The sequence below is a fragment of the Schistocerca cancellata genome, chromosome 5 (assembly GCF_023864275.1).
Source record: "Schistocerca cancellata isolate TAMUIC-IGC-003103 chromosome 5, iqSchCanc2.1, whole genome shotgun sequence".
Classification (NCBI taxonomy): Eukaryota; Metazoa; Arthropoda; class Insecta; order Orthoptera; family Acrididae; genus Schistocerca; species Schistocerca cancellata.
Genome location: NC_064630.1, coordinates 418,506,502 through 418,527,052, shown reverse-complemented (window position 1 = coordinate 418,527,052; position 20,551 = coordinate 418,506,502). Strand labels below are relative to the sequence as shown.

General features: G+C 43.8%; 1 protein-coding gene across 1 annotated transcript in view; it reads right to left on the bottom strand.

The window, feature by feature from the left end:
* The window catches only part of LOC126187777 (bestrophin-4), a 554,440-nt gene that overhangs the window by 130,727 nt on the left and 403,162 nt on the right, over positions 1 to 20,551 (bottom strand). Inside the window, exon 5 of the mRNA XM_049929045.1 lies at positions 2,665 to 2,903. Within this exon, the coding sequence (XP_049785002.1) occupies positions 2,665 to 2,903 (239 nt within the window). The remainder of the gene's footprint in view (positions 1 to 2,664; positions 2,904 to 20,551) is intronic.

Genomic DNA, 20,551 nt, shown 5'->3' with positions numbered 1-20,551 from the left:
TACTCCAGATGTATCACGCATCTTGTTTAGGGATGAAGCCGGATTTACTATTCATGGCCAGGTAAACCAAGATGGTTAGAAACGAATGTGCTTAAAACTTCAATATTAAAAAGAGATAAAATCGATCTTCCTTAATCTTGTACTCGCTCTCCCATCTCGCAATATCATTCACGTTCACCCATACATTCACACTGTCACACCACTGTTAAAGATACTGTGAATTTTGACAGATAATCGAAAATTTTCAATGGATAATACAAGAAGGACGCCAAAATAATGATGGAGGGGTATGCGGCTGGTTGATCACTTACAGACAACATGCATGAATCAGTCACCCTCATTACACATTAAAAATTCCTTCATAATATTTTATACAGCCCGTCGCACGTTTGACAGCATGTTAAGTTGTACTGCACTCCCTCATCTTCAGCTAAAACAGAGGGAAGGGCTGAATGTTAATTATCTCTGCATGCTACAAGCACTTCACACTGGAGGGTGTTCTCGCTGGAGCAAGAAACCGTATGTCGTCAGACTGCGCCCTGTATGTATGTATCACATCTCCTCCTAAACCACTGAACCGATTTCAACTAAACTCCGTTCGCCTATCACTTACTGTCTTGAGACAAACAATGCGGGGGTAACAACCACCTACTTGTGAAAGTGGCGGGGATGGGGGCGGATAGGTAATGTAGATCCTGACGCGCGAATTTGCAAATTTTACTCACTCGTTGTTTGAGAATGAGACATGCAACAAACTTTACACATATTTTGAAACCATTAGCAAACTTTTTGGTTAACAAGACTCACAAACTGATTAAAGGAAAAACGCTTATCGCTTACTAAGGTTAGGTTAGGTTAGGTTAGCATTTTTGCTGTTCATGCAGTGCAATTGCTGCATAAGGTATGACATTTTGATTTATTACTTCTTTATTACTACCCGCTTTCACGACATATTTTGCCGACAGTATTTACATATACTGCTAAATTTGCCTGCATAATTTCACTGTGTACGATACATAGTTCAGGAAATATGAGGTCATAAACACTGAGGTGCATAAACAACTACCGTATCACGCATGAGGTTTTAATTTATTACGTCTTTACTACTAATTTCATTCGCAACACATTTTGCAACAGTATAAAAATATAACGGGTGATCAAAAAGTCAGTATAATTTTGAAAACTGAATAAATCACGGAATAATTTAGACAGAAAGGTACAAATTGACACACATGCTTGGAATGACATGGGGTTTTATTAGAACCAAAAAAAAAATACAAACTTGCAAAAAATGTCCGACAGATGGCGCTTCATCTGATCAGCATAGCAATAATTAGCATAACAAAGTAAGACAAAGCAAAGATGATGTTCTTTACAGGAAATGCTCAATATGTCCATCATCATTCTTCAACAATGGCTGTAGTCGAGGAATAATGTTGTGAACAACACTGTAAAGCATGTCCGGAGTTATGGTGAGGCACTGGCGTCGGATGTTGTCTTTCAGCATCCCTAGAGATGTCGGTCGATCACGATACACTTGCGACTTGCAGGTAACCGCAAAGCCAATAATCACACGGACTGAGGTCTGGGTACCTGGGAGGCCAAGCATGACGAAAGTGGCGGCTGAGCACACCATCATCACCAAACGACGCGCGCAAGAGATCTTTCACGCGTCTAGCAATACTTACTTTTTTTCCCCTTGGTTCTAATAAAACCCTATGTCATTCCGAGCATGTGTGTCAATTTTTACCTCTCTATCTACATTATTCCGTGGTTTATTAAGTTTTCAAATTTATGGTGACTTTTTGATCACCCGGTATATCTGGAAATTTACAGCATTGTACGGCTCATTGTAAGGAGATATGACGTCCTGGAGATTCAGCTGCAGGGCAAAATTCGCTACAAATGCATGTGAAATACGTAAAAACGTATGTGGTATGTGTGTACTCCGGCCAAGTTGCGATTAAAAAGCTCCTTCTAAACCCTGTATCGATTTATAGTATACGTGGTACACATGTTACTATCTGGAAAGAAATGCTGTGGGGACCAGTAGCAGCAACCACCTATCAGAGTGGGGGTGATAATGCAGAGACAGAAGGGGGAGGAAGATATGGACAGACAGAGAGGGGAAGAAGGATATGGATACAGATATGAGGGAGGAGGAGGTGGAGACAGTGAGGTGGAGGGGAAAATAGACAGAGAAAGGGAAGAGAAGAAGATAGAGGGGGCAGAGAAGCAGACAAACAGATGAAGGAAAGAGGAGGAGATGGACTTGGGGAGGGGGAAGGAGGAGATGGACAGAGTGGGGTGGAGAAGATATACAGACAGAGGGGGGGGGGGGAGTAGCAGATTGACAGAGAAAGCGATAGAATGAGATGATTAGGGGAGGGGGGGGGACCAGAGAGAGCGGGAGAAGGAGGTGGACAGAGAGAGCGGGAGAAGGGGATGGACAGAGACGAGAAGTAAGGAAGAGATGGACTAATGGAATGGGAGTAAATACATACCCAGACAATGCTGGATACTCAGTTCTATTGTAAGAGTGAACAAGCGTTAGAAAGCAGTAAATGAGCACGTTATTCATTGGATAGAGAGACAGATTATATATATATATAGAGAGAGAGAGAGAGAAAGAGAGAGAGAGAGAGAGAGAGAGAGAGAGAGGACCTGCGTGTAGACGAGCGGCACGCAGACGGTGTCGTATCCGATGAGCGAGCCGAGCCGGCGCCGGATGTCTGAGAGCTCGACCAGCATGGACTGGACGACGTGGTCGCTGGTGACGAGCGCCTCCCGCCGCGCCCGGTTGATGATGTTGGTCGCCCAGATGAGCGGCATCCAGTACTTGGACATGTCAGACTTCTCGTCCATCATCTCGAAGATCTTCTTCTCGCTGTCCATCATCAGGCCTGCAACACACCACAACACACGTTCTCCATCAGCACGGCTGTCCTAGCTATGGTTCCACGATTCGTGTGCGTCTGTCTATGTACGCTTACTTATCACCCTTCCCTTGTAAGTATTAGCTTGGTTCAACACTCCAGTCCACAACGGACGGGAGATATTTAATGTAAATCCACACAAATATGTATGTGTGTTGCACATCTCCTCCTAAACCACTGAACTGATTTCACCCAAACTTGGTACATGTGTCATTTACTGTCTGGAAAGAATCACTGCGGGGAAAAGAGCCACCCGCCTCTCAAAGGTGTGAGGCTCGGATTGAAAAAAAGAGAGTAGCCTACGTCGCGAGAATACCCATACTTTAGTCATCCACCATTTGGGAATGAGAGTACTTTGAGAGTTGCAGCAGAATTACCACAAAATTTCAAACCTTTAACAAACTTTTTCTGGCTGACGACCCCCACAAATTGATGAAATGAGAAAAAGTTTATCGCTTTCTGCAATTTCACTATTCATGCAGTAAAACTGTCACTTGAAACATGAGGTTTAAGTTTATTAACTGTTTACTACTAGCTGTGTTCGTGAAATATTTTGCAGACAGTATTGACATACATAAGAAAAATTATATCACTTCACGACACCTAGTTCAGGAGATATGACGTCATAAACACTGAATGCGTGAAAAACTACCGTATCAGACAAGTCGTTTACATTTATTACTTCTTTGCTATTAGCTCCGTTCGCAACACTTTTCACAAACAGTATCCACATACGCCGCTGGATGTAAATATATAAATATATAGCTGTACGGCACAGAATCCATGAGCTATGACGTCACAAACGCTCAGATGCATGAGAAACTGCCGCATCATGCACGACGTTTTAATTTGTTACTTCTTTACTATTAACTCCAGTCACAACACATTTCACAGATAGTACGCACATATGCCACTGGATTTACCTCAAAAATGACATCATTTTACAGATCATAGTTCAAGGATTACGACGTCATTAACATTGAGCTCCGTGAAAATAAAATTGCATTGCGAAATTCTCTAGACATATAGGTGAAATATGCGTACAAATACGTGTGAAATATGTTAAGTACTTGTGAAATATATTTGACATTTGTGTATGTGAGCAAAGCCATGGGTAAAAATTTCATTCGAAACCCCAGAAACGATTTTAAATCAAATTTGGTGCACATAGTAGTTACAATCTGGAAAGCAATACTGAAGGGTAAGAATCACCAGCCTCCTATCGCGGTGAGTGAGAGAAGGGAGGGCGAGGAGATTAACAGATAGCAAGGAGCAAGTAAGAGACAAGCACAGATAGGAGGAGGGGGAGCTGGACAGAGAAAGGAGAAAGAGGAGGGGGAGTTGGACAGAGAAAGGAGAGGTGGGAGATGCACAGAGGAATGAGGAAGAGGAGGATGAACAGAGAGAGGTAGGAGGATGGACAGGGGGGAGATGGACAGAGGAAGAAGAGGCGGGGGAGATGGACAAAGGCAGGAGAGGGGGAGACGGACAGAGGAAGAAGAGGGGGAGATGGGCAGAGGAAGGAGATGGGGGAGATGAAGGAGAGGGGGGAGATGGATAGAGGAAGGAGAGGGGGAGACGGACAGAGGAAGGAGAGGGGGAGACGGACAGAGGAAGGAGAGGGACAAAGGAGAGGTGGGAGATGAAGGAGAGGGAGGAGACAGAGGAAGGAGGGGGGGAAGATGGACAGAGGAAGGAGGGGGGGAAGATGGACAGAGGAAGGAGGGGGGGGGGGAAGATGGACAGAGACAGGCAGAGAAATTGTGGAGGAGGAGATAAACAGACAGAGTGGGAGGTGGAAATGGATAGAGAAAGGGAAGAAGGAGAAATGAACAGAGAGAGGGGAGATGAGGAGATGGACAGACAGAGGGGTGTAGGGAGGGAGAAAGAGGAGATGAACTAATAGAAGATTAGAATAAAATAACACTATTACTGGGACGTACTCATTAAGCAAATAATACATTCGACGCTGGACCGTATTAAACTTTGAATAGGATAGGATACGCCAAAAGGGAAGCGTGTTTCATCGTTCGCCTCGTTTTATGATAACAGTGAGAAATCTAGGCAAATTGAGAGTTTCGTCTCGCAACCTACACTAATGAGCTCCATGGAGCATGTTGTGGTTTCTGTACCACCGTATGCAACAGAAGAGGTTCGAAGCGAAACTTATAGAGCACTTACTAAAGCGTCAATGCTAGGATCAAACATCTCCGAGAGACAAAGACCAGCATTGAGAAATCTGTGGGAGGACAAGCAAAGTGTAGTTCTGCCAGCCGACAACGGCAATGCATCGGTCATATTGTTACGTGCGGACTACAAAATGATTTTATATCGTTTCAATGGCGTTGCATACAGACAGGTGGATGTCGCTCCTACGAATAAAATCTAGAAGAAGGTAATTTCCTTTCAATCACTTACCGTAATTTTTCGGCTTAGTAACGGCATTGCAGTAGGACGAGACCGCAGAAAATGACGTGCTAAGCAAAAGCACTTGAACGAGCTAGCATTGTGGCGACGATCTTGTGAAAACTTTGTTACGTAACGTTTCAGGGACTGTAAAAGGCTGGCAATATGTAACAGAAAATAATATTTTTGAAAGTATAGGACGAGTGGATACATGAAATTCATAGCTAGCCGATAAAACCGAGACCCTAAAGATATTACTTGTCACTTGGGTGAAAAGAGAGCTATTGAGATCCAAAAAAAATGGGAAAACTAGATGAATTACACAGACAACTACGTAGCCGATATACAAAAACAAGAAAGACTTATTAAGGGCAGGCATTTATTTGTTGTTGTTAAAAAGAAAAAGATATTTCGAACCGTTGATCTGCAACCAAAATAATGAGGTCCATCTAACCTCAGCTGACCTACTAGAAAATCGAAGTGTGTGAGGAAAGATTAATAAACAAAGAGTCCTTCCGCAATAAGGAAGGTATTGCTGGGTACACTATCTCATTATCGCATTCAGAGAAGGACCAACATAAACTGTGGAACGGATTGAAGAAAAAATAAGGCAACACACACAAGACCTATCATAGTTACTTTGTGATTTGATACGCGCTAAACATTAACGGTGAGCCAAACTACTTGCACCTCGAAACATAAATATATCTGTGTAAAGGTAAAAGAGAAACTGCTGAAGTTATATCTAGGGAATTATTAAGAAATAACGAAAGAGAACCGACACGTAGATGCAGTAAGTCTACGACTACATGATTATATGCGAGACAGTTATGACCCTGACACATATAACGGAATCAAGAACGTATAAATACATATGAAGAATGGTTTCGCACGTTTCTAGCCAGACATAACAGAATATGGTACTATAAAGCTGGATAAGCGAGAAGGAAGACGAATGGAAGAAGCTGGAATAGGTCCACCACGGAGGCCCACGCACGCGTTTCCTGCCAGTGACTCTTAATCTACGAGCCTACATGTCGTTGTTCATTTACAAGCTTTTCAATTTATGGTGCACCATCTATAAAAGTAGACTGCTAAATAACTAAGTGAACGCACCCTAATAACCGCAACAGTGACATAAAAATTCACATTTAATAAATTGAATGTTAAAACGATTTATTTTTAAGTTTCCGGCTGTTTTTAAAAATAAGTTTCAGCCTTAAAAAAATTGGATAACCTCTATTTATGTGCCAGATTTTCGAAGCCTGGAAATCGCTATTGGTCGCTGAGATTTATCGTTATTTTGCTGATGTCTGACTGTTTTCTCCCACACAGCTAAAACCAATTTTTAGGTCTTGCAGGTAATGTTAAGAACATGAGATACTCAGTTTCCAGCAAGGACGATAGCTTTACGCAACATTTTAAGCTCGTACTGAGGTTGCCGTCAGAAAAAATAGCGTCTTCAGATAGACATAACACTTGGCTATTAGGGAGAATGCCAATAAACCCAATGGTATTGGCAATTAAGTTGGCAATACTTCGGAAGGAAGAAGACCGTCCCAGTCGAATCCATACAGATAATAAAAACAGTAGTGTGTGTGTGTGTGTGTTTTCCACGTCTCCTGCTAAACCACTGGACCAATTTCAATCAAAATTTGTACACATATCCCTTACTGTCAGGCAACCATCGCTGTGGTGGTAATAACCACCTATCTGCCATAGTTCAGGATATATGACATCATAAACAATAAGATGCGGTGAAAAAACTGCCACATCTTAACATAACGTTTAAATTTATTACTTATGTGAACCTAACTCTTGCCGCAATAAATTTGCAGACAGTATCCACACATGCCGATAAATAAAGCTACAAAGTTATATCATCGTATCAAAATATTTCACGAGATATAACGTTATAAAGACTGAGATTTGCGAAAAACTGCCTCATTACACACGACGTTTAAATTTTACTTTTTAGTTACTAACTCTATTCGCCACACATTTTGCAGACAGCATCCACATGTGCCGCTGAATGAACCTACAAATTTATATCGTTGTCTGATACATAGATCAGGAGATATGACGTCATGAGCGCTGAGACGCGTGAAAAATTCCGCATCATGCATGAAATGACTCTGAGCGCTATGGGACTTAACTTCTGAGGTCATCAGTCCCCTAGAACTTAGAACTGCTTAAACCTAACTAAGGAAATCACACACACCCATGCCCGAGGCAGGATTCGAACCTGCGGTCGCGTGGTTCCAGACAGTAGTGCCTAGAACCGCTCGGTCACCCAGGCCGGCACATCATGCATGAAGTTTTACTACTTGTATTCTTTACTACTGAGACACTTCTACAGTTGAGTCAACTTAAGGAAATCTCTGACACTTATCAGCAGTTATACGACAGCTTTCAACTGCGAAGCGCAAACGGTTGTACGCGAAAACAGCAACCGTCTATAGAAGAGGCGTTGCCATAGAGTACAAAATCGCGATGTAGACACGCAAAGCAACTGCGCCCAGCGTACATAAACTGTCCGGGATAATCTGACACCGAGTCTACTGCAGGAATACATATGAGGTCTCGTTTCTAATAGAAAATTGGCAAAATGAATACCCCGGCAATGACGGGTTTGTCACCTATTATATCAACAGTCGATCAGGGTTGGAAATGAAGAAGTGCTCTCGACATACGCGTGTCAGAGACCTAGCTGACGTGCACCCAAAGGAAATATATCTAAGTCATCGTCACCACCACCACCACCACCACCACCAGTATTACAGAAGTTGAACTTGAAATAATGATTTCAAGACTTAGGAATGGACACAGAAGCGCTGCCCACTCTATTGCTAAAGGATTTATATGTAAGTACACGGCAGTCAGAAAGAGTCCTATACAGGAAGACTGAAAGAAATAGGACACAAGACAAGATCCTCTTGAGAATTACCCAAGTGTGATTTCAAATGGTTCAAATGGCTCTAAGCACTATGGGACATCTGAGGTCATCAGTCCCCTAGAACTTAGAACTACTTAAACCTAACTAACCTACGGACATCACGCACATCCATGCCCGAGACGCTGCGCGGTTCCGGACTGAAGCGCCTAGAACCGCTCGGCTACCGGTCCAGCCAAGTGTGATTTCCGAAGGGAAATTAATAAAAAACCTACCGTAAAGTGACCAATTTTTATTTTTATTTTTAGAGATTTACAATATGATTCACTTCGTTATTGCTAAGAAAATTTTTTGGCATTTGAAATCATATGGTTCTTTTCATATTACTACAAAAACAACAAAATATTCAAAAGTTTTCGACAGAATTAGCCTGGCAAGATGTTTTCAGATAATTCCAAATCCTATTTCTCGGCTGTATTATCGTTCATATTATTTTCTGCACTGTTTCGGACCAATGCGAGTTTTAACTGCGTCCAGTCAAAGTTTCCTCATTACCAAACAGGGCTCCAATCATTCTATTCAATAACGTCGTAATCGAAATACGGACATGACTCACGTACCTATCAACATAGTAGCTATACTTCATTCTCCGAATAGGGAGAGGGGTATTACAACTTAAAGTACAGTCGATGTTGATCGTTATAAACTGCACACAGGACCACCTGGATAAGGGTCATACAGGAAATTCAATGTCATCTTGCTCAAGGAACCATCCTGGCGTTTGTCTAATGTGTTACAGGAAATCCGTGGAAAACCTGAGGGCGATTTGATGGACTATGCCATATCCGTCTACTTAACTTTAAGTTGACGTTATAAAATGCATCCAGCCGGACAAAGGCCAGATGCACATTGAGAGACGGTTGACCTGTGGCCCCTGCAATTTAAGTGAGGTAAGAAACAAAAAAGTGAGTGGTATTTTAGAAGAAACATGTCTAATTTCGGGTTCCTACAGAGACACGCGTAATAAGTGTCAGACTAAGACTACTTTATTTTCTTTCTGGAAAACTAAAAACAATTTTTATGAAATTTAGACAAACAAAATACTCATTTGCTAAAGACAAACGAAGAGTGTTTCTATCAACGAGAAAGGAAAATGCTCTACTTCAGACTCTGAACTTGTACGAGACTGGCAAACGGGATATGGAAATTTTATTGCCGCTCGTCAGTGTATCAGTTCACCGTTATATAACGGGTAATTGCGACACTTATATGCTGTCAGTTGCGAGCTCCAGAAGACTTGTAAAAGAGAAATTGCCTGCCCTATTCTACACGCGAGCAGTAAACGGCGTATAGCCGTAGGATAGGCAGCGATAACAAGCATTTTATTTCACACGATCTACCACAGCAAAATTACCGACGACAAACGGAACAGCAGTGCGGCTTAAATTGATTTCCACGTGTAATTTAATGTAGCCCACACAAATTACGTTTCACAACTGATCTCCCTCCATTGTCTTCTGGGTGATAATGAAATGGATTACTATGCGACATAGAATCTAAATTACGAGTATCGCTGAAATCGGTCCCAGTTCTTGAGGTAGTGTAGCGGTTGCCACTCAAGAGACGTTCGGGTGACAAACCTAACACGAGTTTTCACCAGGTTCCTTTGCCAAAACAGAAACTCTAGCCAGACGTACTTGTCTAATCTAGTCTCAGAGACATGGTTATTATTCTCCAATGATCTAGAAAATCAGTTAAAATGAAATTACTGTAAATATCGATCCCTAAGTATTTAACCCTCTATACTCTCGGCGTACTATTTTACAGTACTGGGTTGAGACCTATTAGGATTCTTCACTCATAATAGAAATGCTTTAGAGATTTCTACAATACTACAGAGCATGCTGCGCACTGCATGGCGAAGAAGACATTCGTTTAGAATGTAAACGAACTGAGAAATAAATAATTCAATTGCAACTGTTAGTAATTTTTATAATTTATGATATAAATAATGTTACAAATAAAGGAGAATTAAACAAAACGAAATAGTTACAGAGGCCTTTTTAAGTCTCAAAGATCTATGATCTGAGACTGCTTACACCACGCTTGTCCGCCCTATTCTGGAGTATTGCTGTGCGGTGTGAGATCCGCATCAGGTGGGACTGACGGACGACAGCGAAAGAGAACAAAGAAGGGCAGCTCGTTTTGTAATATAGTGAAATAGGGGAGATAGTACCACAGACATGGTACGTGAATTGGAGTGGCAATCCTTAAAACAAATTCGTGTTTCATTGCGACGGGATCTTCTTATGAAATTTCAATCACCAGTTTGCTCCTCCGATTGCGAAAACATTCTGTTGGCACCCACCCGCATAGGGAGAAATGATCATCACGGTAAAATAAGAGAAGTCAGGGCTCGCACAGAAAAAATTAAGTGTTCGTTTTTTCCCGCGCGCCGTTGAGAGTGGAACGGTAGAGATACAGCTAGAAGGTGGTTCATTGAACCCTCTGCTCGGCACTTTATTGTGAATTACGTAGTAATCACGTAGACGTAGATGTATGATTATATATATATATGTAGGTTAAAGCGACTTCGTTTAGCGAGCAGGAGACCTGAGACCTGGATTCGATCGCAGCCTTGATACAAGTTTTCATTGGTCGCTTCAGTCTGCATATATACATCAAACATGAATTATTCTAGACAAGGGGAAAATTCTTCAAAATGGTTCAAATGGCTCTAAGCACTATGGGACTTAACATCTGAGGTCATCAGTCCCCTAGACCTAGAACTACTTAAACCTAACTAACCTAATGACATCACACACATCCATGCCCGAGGCAGGATTCGAACCTGCGACCGTAGCAGCAGCGCGGTTCCGGACTGAAGCGTCTAGAACCGCTCGGTCACAACGACCGGCAGAAAATTCTTCCTTCGGGCTTCCCGGTACTGTATTCTTTTACTCCTTGGTAAAGGGTGTTCTGTCATCTACCTTACCCGGGAGTATGCGTTTGTAACAGGCTTCAAGTAAAGAAGTACTGTCAGAGTGAAAGCCTAACGGTTGTCTGTGTATTCATTGTTCCCATAGGATTTCCTGTGAGCAGGTACGGATCGAAGCGACATTTTTAATAAAATCTGCATGCGTTTAAGAACTTAAGCTGTCAGAAGCTTCAGACACAGCTTGTTTGTACTGTGAGGAATCGTCCTGTTGACAGGTTATTACATACAAAACGCTCGCCCACAATGAAAATTACAGAAAAAGGGTATTCGCAGATGTTCGGTTCTCGATAATCGTGCATTCATAGGTAATCCCTTAAAGGACTTTTCTGAAGATAGACAGATATTCACATTATGGCAGTTCTCACCTCACATTTCTCTGCGCTGTTACATTTACCTATCGCTAACAGATGATATACCGCGTCAGTTACTGTAGGGTGGAACATCGGGAGGAGTTAAACACCCATTCGCCATCGGAGTCGAGTAGGCGGAAAATAACTTGTTCGGACTAGGATATTGGAAGGACCTCTCTGTGGCCTTCTTGAAGGATGTCTAAATCTGAACAGGCACGCAGGGTTTTCGACTGAGTTCCTCAGAGTACGAATCCAATTTATCTACCCCTGCTCCAGGTCACAGGGCGTACTTTTTGCCGTAAAAAGCACGGTCCGTTCGATTCAGATTAAAGTAGGTGGTGCAGCAGAGGCAGAGGGGGGGGGGGGGGGGAGAGAGAGAGAGAGAGAGAGAGAGAGAGAGAGAGAGAGAGAGAGAGAGAGAGAGCGCTGGGGGGGGGGGGGGCGGAGCTGTGTCGACTAAGTGCAATGATTTCATATTACTCCACCAAAGTTCTGGGGAAAAGCAGAACGAGTCTGAGCTTAGGCGGGATTCCCAACCTCCAGCGAAACCGCAACCTTGTGGAATATGAGTGTATCTCGCTGTCGCAATTCCAAGAATAGTTGTACCAGTCGGGTCGAAGGATGAAGTTCCAAGAACTGGATGTATCTCGGAAACTGGGAATCTCTCCCTATTACGTAACGGACAGTTTGATTCTTTTTGCATGAAACAAGTTGTGTATGTTGTTGCAGCAGGATACATTGAAAAGTCCGCAATCGGCAGCATGCCAGTATAATAAAACGTTTCATCTGTGAGCTGATCCGTATCCAGAAGTGAACTGGATGTATGAAGTCTTTACACAGAAGCCAGATATTTTCTTTCATTTTATGTAGTTATGATACATTTCAAACTTTTTGGACATTTTCAGGTTCCTTGTTCCCCTCCACCCTCCACCGCCTCCCTGTGTTTTACACTGTGCAGCTATTCTGTGGTAAAGAAACTTTTTCAGCTACCTTTTTATAGTCGCGCATTCAGGTCGATATGGCGTTCAAGCTGTGATTTAGTACTGAAGTTAATTGTTTCTTGTTTCACTAGTAAACATGGTAAACCATAAAGCTACCCTCAACCTGAAAGCTAGTTTGAACACCGCAGTGGCTGTACTGGAAGAGCCTTCCTCCGACCGTTGAACTGATTTGCCTAGTTACTTATACGTGAAACTGTAGTTTAACGGGGATTCTAAACCGCAGAGGATCTAGAACTTTTCACCTATTACCACAGGCGAAAGAAGTGATACGAGGGGGTACCCAAAAAAAGAACCGGAATAACATTGCCGTGGACAGAGCTTGTGTAGAATGCGTTTCCGCCGCTAGGCGTGTATAGCGCAGCTCATTGTCAGAGAACTTGTGCTCAAACCTTTTATTTGGGAGTTTTAAGAAGATTGCGCAACAGTGTTCGTCAGAAATAACCCGATTTGTGGCAGACAGTACTACTGGTTCTACTACCACGACAACGGAGCTGCACACACAGCCATCTCTGTTAGACAGCTTTTAGCTAAAAATGGCATGGTTCCGCTGCCCCATGCACCTTGCTCGCCTGACGTGATTGTGTGCGACTTTTTCTTATCACGTATGAGAAGGGATATGAAAGGACACCGATTTGAAAACATTGAAGAAGTCAAGAAAAAGAGGATAGCGGAGCTGTCAGCCATTTCTAAAGATGACTACGAAAAATGTCTCTAACAGTGAAGGCACGGGTAGGACAATGGAGAGTATTTTGAAGGGGATGAGATTGTTTTGCAGACAATTTGAGAAATGTAGCTTTTAAACAATTATTACGGTTTTTTCGTAGCTACTCAGAAAAAATTCCTAGGACTTAAAGAGGATTGATTCCCAAACTTACGGTTTTGTAGTCCGACACTTACCCACGCCTGAGAAAAGGAAATGACATTTACATGGAAACAGATAAATCAAGGAATGACAAAGCGTTTTGGATAGAAAAGATCATCATCATCATCATCATCATCATCATCATCATCATCATCATTACTTCGTGGAGTAGGCTGCACTGCCTGTTCCTGAAACTATCTCGCCCTCCGACGTCCGACGCTTCGCTTTCAAGTGAACACGTAAATCTTTCCGTTCCAGCTCTGATTATTTTTATTAAGATTGTCATTTCTCCCTGTTTAGGTGGGCGCCAACAAAATACTTTCTCATTCGGGATAGGAAGCTGGAGATCGAAATTTCGTGAAAGATCTCGCCTTAACGAAGAACGTCTTTGTTTTAATTATTACCACCCCGACCTGCGTACCGTATCCGTGACACTCACTCTCCTGTTTCGCGATAATACAAAAGGAGCTAACCTTAGTCGAACAATCTCATGTGGTAACTCGTACTGCACAGCAATATTCCAGCAGAGAATGGCAATGGTAATGTAGGCAGTAATTTAGTTTCACAGTGTGTTTCCGTTCTTTATATATCATTTTCAATATTTTGTAAAATAATTGTCTATCTTGCACATCATTTTCAATCGTTGAAATGAGTCTATCCCACGAATCTTGCTGGCTCTTCTTAACTAGGTTCTTTGCAATATTTCTCTTAATGCTGCAGACTTCCTGATTCTATGCTGTAGGATTTCCAAAAAGTGTTCTGTACGCTGTGTACTTTACTTCAGCAGTCTCTTTACTTCAGTCAAGGTCTTCATGTTTATCTTTCTCCAAAATTTTCTTTTCTTTTCTGGAACTTCCGTGGATATTTACTTATAGCTGTTTCAATAGTCTTCCATTCCTTTTCTATGTTATTTTTTTCCCTCTTTGATGGAGTTGTTCTTTTAGTCACTGTTGGAAAAGTAGTTCATTGCTCTCGTGTTGCAGAAGATATATTTTATAAACTCTGGGGAAATACATTGTGCCATTGGCAGATGTAGAATAAATAAACAGAGGGGGCAATGATTGCCAAATTGCTTGCGTAGAGGAGAAATGAAAAGGTTTCAATGAGTTTTATACGTGGATGTCGCTCTCAGAGACCAAAGTTGGCACGCCACAAGAAGGCTGAAGAATCGAATATGTCACATGGCTACCCATGCGGATTCGTATCGGGCGGAAGCATAGCTCAGCTGAATCGACCTGCTATGTGCGTAGCCTCGCTGGCCCAAGGACGGCAAGGCGAGACACGTGCTTTTTGCCTACCTGTCCGTATTCCCTTCTGCATGGCAGCGTCTTGTGCAACAGCCCGGCAAGTACGTTGTGCGGAAATGTGACGAGTTCCATAAAAAAAAAAAAAAAAAAAAAAAAAAAAAAAAAAAAAAACCCGCAGATGACTATAGACCTCAAAACACGAAAGATAAATAGTCCAACGTAAATGTCGATACGTTGAGGGTAGGTGAAGAGGTTTTTTTGGAGATCTGAAGGAAGGAAGACTGGGTTTAACGTCAAGTCGACATCGAGGTCATAAGCGACGGAGCACAAGCTCGGAGTGCGTGAAGGATGGGGAAGGGAATCTGATGCACCCTTTCGAAAGAACCACCTCGACATTTGCCTGGAGCGATTTAGAGAAAACACAGAAAACCTGAACCAGGCTGTCCGGACACGGGTTTGAACTGTCGTCCTCCCGAACGCTTGTCGAATGTGCTAATCATTGGGTGACGGTACTAGATCCAAGACCTTGTACAGAAACTGATTGCTGCTTTCTTCACTAAAAGATTAATCTTGACTCTCTATGACAATGAAATACCGAAGTTTGTTTACTTTGCTTCCTTTCACTCTATTACCTCCTGTGATATCATAGCTGGGACCATTTGAGTGTACGAAGAATATTCTTAGCACTGAAAAAGACAATCGTGAAAATCTACTGTGTCAGTTTGCCAATGTCATGTTCTACAGGTTTTTCGAAGATTTAAATTTGCCACCCCTGTACATACACTCCATCAAAAGTATTTTTTGTTAGTAATGCTCAATCATACAGAAGAGACTACAACATTCATTCACTGAACACTTTCCGAAAAAACAATTAGCACTGGAATAACACGCACAAGATTTCATTTTCAACAGGCTTCCAGGTGAATTGAAAGTGTGATTGGATAAACTCCAAGTCTTCAAATCTAAGTTCAAAAGCTTCTTTGTGAACACTGCTCCACTTCTGGGAAGTCTCGAAGGTAGGAGATGAGGCACTGGAGGTAATAATCGGCGGGTCGTGCTTGAGTAGTTCAGTCGGTAGAGCACTTGTCCCCAAAAGGCGAAGGTCCCGAGTTCGAGTGTCGGTCCGGCACACAGTTTCAATCTGCCGGGAAGTTAAAAGTCGTAACTGTATTTTTTCGAGGTGATAATTAAAACACAAGGATAGCCCCTCGTAGTTTGGAAATTAAAGTAGGAAAACACTATTGTATGGGACACTTGCATAGCACAAGTGTTTCATTTCCGTTACTACCATTTTCCAACTAAAGCTATAAAATTTGAAAGCAGCTGTAAAAATTCCTGAGCGAATCAGTTTAGTGAGCCGTTGTGAAAATCGTGGGCTGTGTGGCACGGCACTGAGTACAGGCGCAAGCGCGCCGGTAAGACAATAAGGTCTGTGGGTGGCCAGGTGCCGAGTGCTGACCCAGCCAAACCGCTTCGGAGTGGATCCCGGTTGCTAACTGCCGTGTCAACACTGCGCACAGCTGTTGGCCTCTACTTCCCAGCCGGCCGGTCCTTAGCGGGCAGCGGCGAAAGCCCATAACGGCCGCTCGTTTATCACCTCGTCGGATCTTATTACGGAGTTACGCGGCGGCGATTTCTCCCGTAAACTAGTGACTCAGTCGCGAAAGTAAGTGGCCAGGCGTGCAGTGTGATCGCCCGAGAGGTATGCAGCCCGCGCCACCGCTGCTGGGCTTCCAGTGGTCAGCTACGGCTTTAACTGACGTTTTAATTCCCTTGGCGACGCTGGAGTGTACCTTTTATGTGAATTTATTCAGGTATTTTGTAGGCCCAGTCATTTACATCTATAATCGCAAATATTTCGCGAACGGCACTCCTACTGTTGTCCTGTTCCCACGACGCAGAAGTGAACATAAGAGCTCGCAAAGCTTACATACTGGAAGCCTCTTTTTTTCTTCAATTTAAGTACTTTTTTTATATTTAAACAAGTGTCTCTTAAAACAATTTCTGTAACTCTTAACATTTTAGGTTAACCATGACAGTAATCTATGATTTACATATGCACACTGAAGTGACGAATGAAAATATGCACCATGCCTGGGATTCGAACCCGGGTCTCCCGCTCACTAGGCAGACACGCTAACCACTACGCCACCCTGACAAAGTGTCTTTGCAGAACTGGGCGGACTATCCTAACACACCTCTCTCCTTAATCCAAATTCCCATTCACACGTCAGCCCACCTGGTATATTGCATATGATTCCAGAGACCATTTCAAGTCTCAAACGTCTATGATGTATATATGCAGACTTGGAAAGGTCTCTGGAACCATATATTTCATTTGCTCAAATCACCTACGACTGGGTTCCAGGCAGAACCCCCATTTTGTTTGATGCTGACGTGCTATTCCAACACAGTTGGAGAGTCCGCCCTCAGTAGCTGAGTGGTCAGCGTGACAGAATGTCAATCCTAAGGGCCCGGGTTCGATTCCCGGCTGGGTCGGAGATTTTCTCCGCTCAGGGACTGGGTGTTGTGTTGTCCTAATCATCATCATTTCATCCCCATCGACGCGCAGGTCGCCGAAGCGGCGTCTACTCGAAAGACCTGCACCCGGCGAACGGTCTACCCGACGAGAGGCCCTAGCCACACGACATTTCACTTCATTTTCACAGTTGGAGAGCCTCTGCAATGCTGTTCGAGCTTAGGGGCAATGTCAAGTGAGCCGAGGCGCGAATGGTAATTTAGATTGAGGACGGAGGGTTGTTGGGGTAGTCCCTGCAGTTGTGCGAAAGTACTGTGCCAGGGTGGTGTAGTTTCTGGATCTATCTACTGAGCAGGAGACACAGCTTTGAATCCTGGCCTTGGTAAAAATTTTAATTCTTCGGTCTGCGTATATACATCATAGGTGTTTGAGACTTGAAAAGGCCTCTGGAACCGTATAATTTCATTTAGTGACAAAAAATGAAATGATTGTATGGCATAGTTGGCCGGGAGGCCCATGCGGGGAATTCGGCCGCCGTAGTGCAAGTCCTCTTTAGTTGACGCCACATCGGCGACTTGCGAGTCAATGATGATGAAGGACACACAACAGTAATTGTTATAATAACAAATAAAATTAAAAACTGCTGTAACCAGTCATATTCATGCTGCCTTTCCACTATGCGTTTCGGAGAGGCAGACCACCTTTGTCAGGAGGATTTTATGTCAGTGTGGGTTGGATGTAGTACGTGTACATCATTTTGCATAACCGGTGACAGTGTTTGCCTCAAAAAATAAAAAAAATAAACATTTCGTTCAAACTTAAAGAGTCATACGGATGTTCAATTGCGTAATCAAAACATGAGCTGTGTGTCGTCGACGTGATTTCTAAGCTGTAATCGCAATAACTGGTCTCAAATCGTTCGTATTAGGGTTGAAGACGCTATATCAGCATCTTCATCTAGTTGGCATAGTAAACGTGTCTGGATTAAGTTAAATGACTATGAACGAAGAAGTGTACTTGTTTCTAAAGAACAGTAAATATAATTGTTTTTACTGCACAGAAATCAGTGCATATCGATTGAGTTATGTTTAGTATTACAGTACTGGGTTAGTACTGCCAATTATGGACGCTGGTGAAAAGATGTATCGCAACCCTGAAATGAATAAATAAGTAATAATTAGGAAATGGTTTCTACTTCTTTAGCAGACCAAAAAAATCTTCTCTGTTTGCTATGAACACGTTAGCATCAAATAAAGCCGAAAGCACTAACGAAAATGCACTATCTGATGTAAAGTACCCGGAGACCTATTAATGGGCATTAATATGGGGTGCCTTCACTTTAAGACCGCTTGAACTTTGCTGGGAACACTTTCAGTGAGGTGTCTATATGTCTGTGGAGGAATGGCAGCCCATTCTTCCTCAAGAAGCGACACCAGAGAAGGTAGTGATGTTGGACTCTGGGATCTGGAGCGTTGTCTACTTTCTAATACTCCAGGCGTTTTCCATACGGTTCACGTGCGGAGTCTAGGCAGGTCGGTCTCTTTCACGAAAGTTGTTCTCCACAACCCAGAGTCACAGATGCGGCTTTATCGTAGCATGTAATGTCATGGTTTCACAAACAATCATCGTCTCCGAACAATTACTCTACTGTATGCACAACACAATGCTGAAAGAAATGTACACACCCACCCGCATTAAGCGTTTTATTAAGCGCAATAAGGGTACACCTTCATCACGAAAAACACCCCATACTGAAACACCACTTCCTCCGTACTTCAGTACTGGCAATACACATCATGACAGGTTACGTTCCCCAGGTATTCTACAAGGTACAGATAACGTACACTCCTGGAAATTGAAATAAGAACACCGTGAATTCATTGTCCCAGGAAGCGGAAACTTTATTGATACATTCCTGGGGTCAGATACATCACATGATCACACTGACAGAACCACAGGCACATAGACACAGGCAACAGAGCATGCACAATGTCGGCACTAGTACAGTGTATATCCACCTTTCGCAGCAATGCAGGCTGCTATTCTCCCATGGAGACGATCGTAGAGATGCTGGATGTAGTCCTGTGGAACGGCTTGCCATGCCATTTCCACCTGGCGCCTCAGTTGGACCAGCGTTCGTGCTGGACGTGCAGACCGCGTGAGACGACGCTTCATCCAGTCCCAAACATGCTCAATGGGGGACAGATCCGGAGATCTTGCTGGCCAGGGTAGTTGACTTACACCTTCTAGAGCACGTTAGGTGCCACGGGATACATGCGGACGTGCATTGTCCTGTTGGAACAGCAAGTTCCCTTGCCGGTCTAGGAATGGTAGAACGATGGGTTCGATGACGGTTTGGATGTACCGTGCACTATTCAGTGTCCCCTCGACGATCACCAGTGGTGTACGGCCAGTGTAGGAGATCGCTCCCCACACCATGATGCCGAGTGTTGGCCCTGTGTGCCTCGGTCGTATGCAGTCCTGATTGTGGCGCTCACCTGCACGGCGCCAAACACGCATACGACCATCATTGGCACCAAGGCAGAAGCGACTCTCATCGCTGAAGACGACACGTCTCCATCCGTCCCTCCATTCACGCCTGTCGCGACACCACTGGAGGCGGGCTGCACGATGTTGGGGCGTGAGCGGAAGACGGCCTAACGGTGTGCGGGACCGTAGCCCAGCTTCATGGAGACGGTTGCGAATGGTCCTCGCCGATACCCCAGGAGCAACAGTGTCCCTAATTTGCTGGGAAGTGGCGGTGCGGTCCCCTACGGCACTGCGTAGGATCCTACGGTCTTGGCGTGCATCCGTGCGTCGCTGCGGTCCGGTCCCAGGTCGACGGGCACGTGCACCTTCCGCCGACCACTGGCGACAACATCGATGTACTGTGGAGACCTCACGCCCCACGTGTTGAGCAATTCGGCGGTACGTCCACCCGGCCTCCCGCATGCCCACTATACGCCCTCGCTCAAAGTCCGTCAACTGCACATACGGTTCACGTCCACGCTGTCGCGGCATGCTACCAGTGTTAAAGACTGCGATGGAGCTCCGTATGCCACGGCAAACTGGCTGACACTGACGGCGGCGGTGCACAAATGCTGCGCAGCTAGCGCCATTCGACGGCCAACACCGCGGTTCCTGGTGTGTCCGCTGTGCCGTGCGTGTGATCATTGCTTGTACAGCCCTCTCGCAGTGTCCGGAGCAAGTATGGTGGGTCTGACACACCGGTGTCAATGTGTTCTTTTTTCCATTTCCAGGAGTGTATTTCCGCTCATTCAATGTACACTGGTTTTGCTCTTTACACCACCTCGAGAGTCGCTTAGTACTGACTACAGGAAAATGTAGCTTACAAGGAGCTGCTGTATCATTATACTCC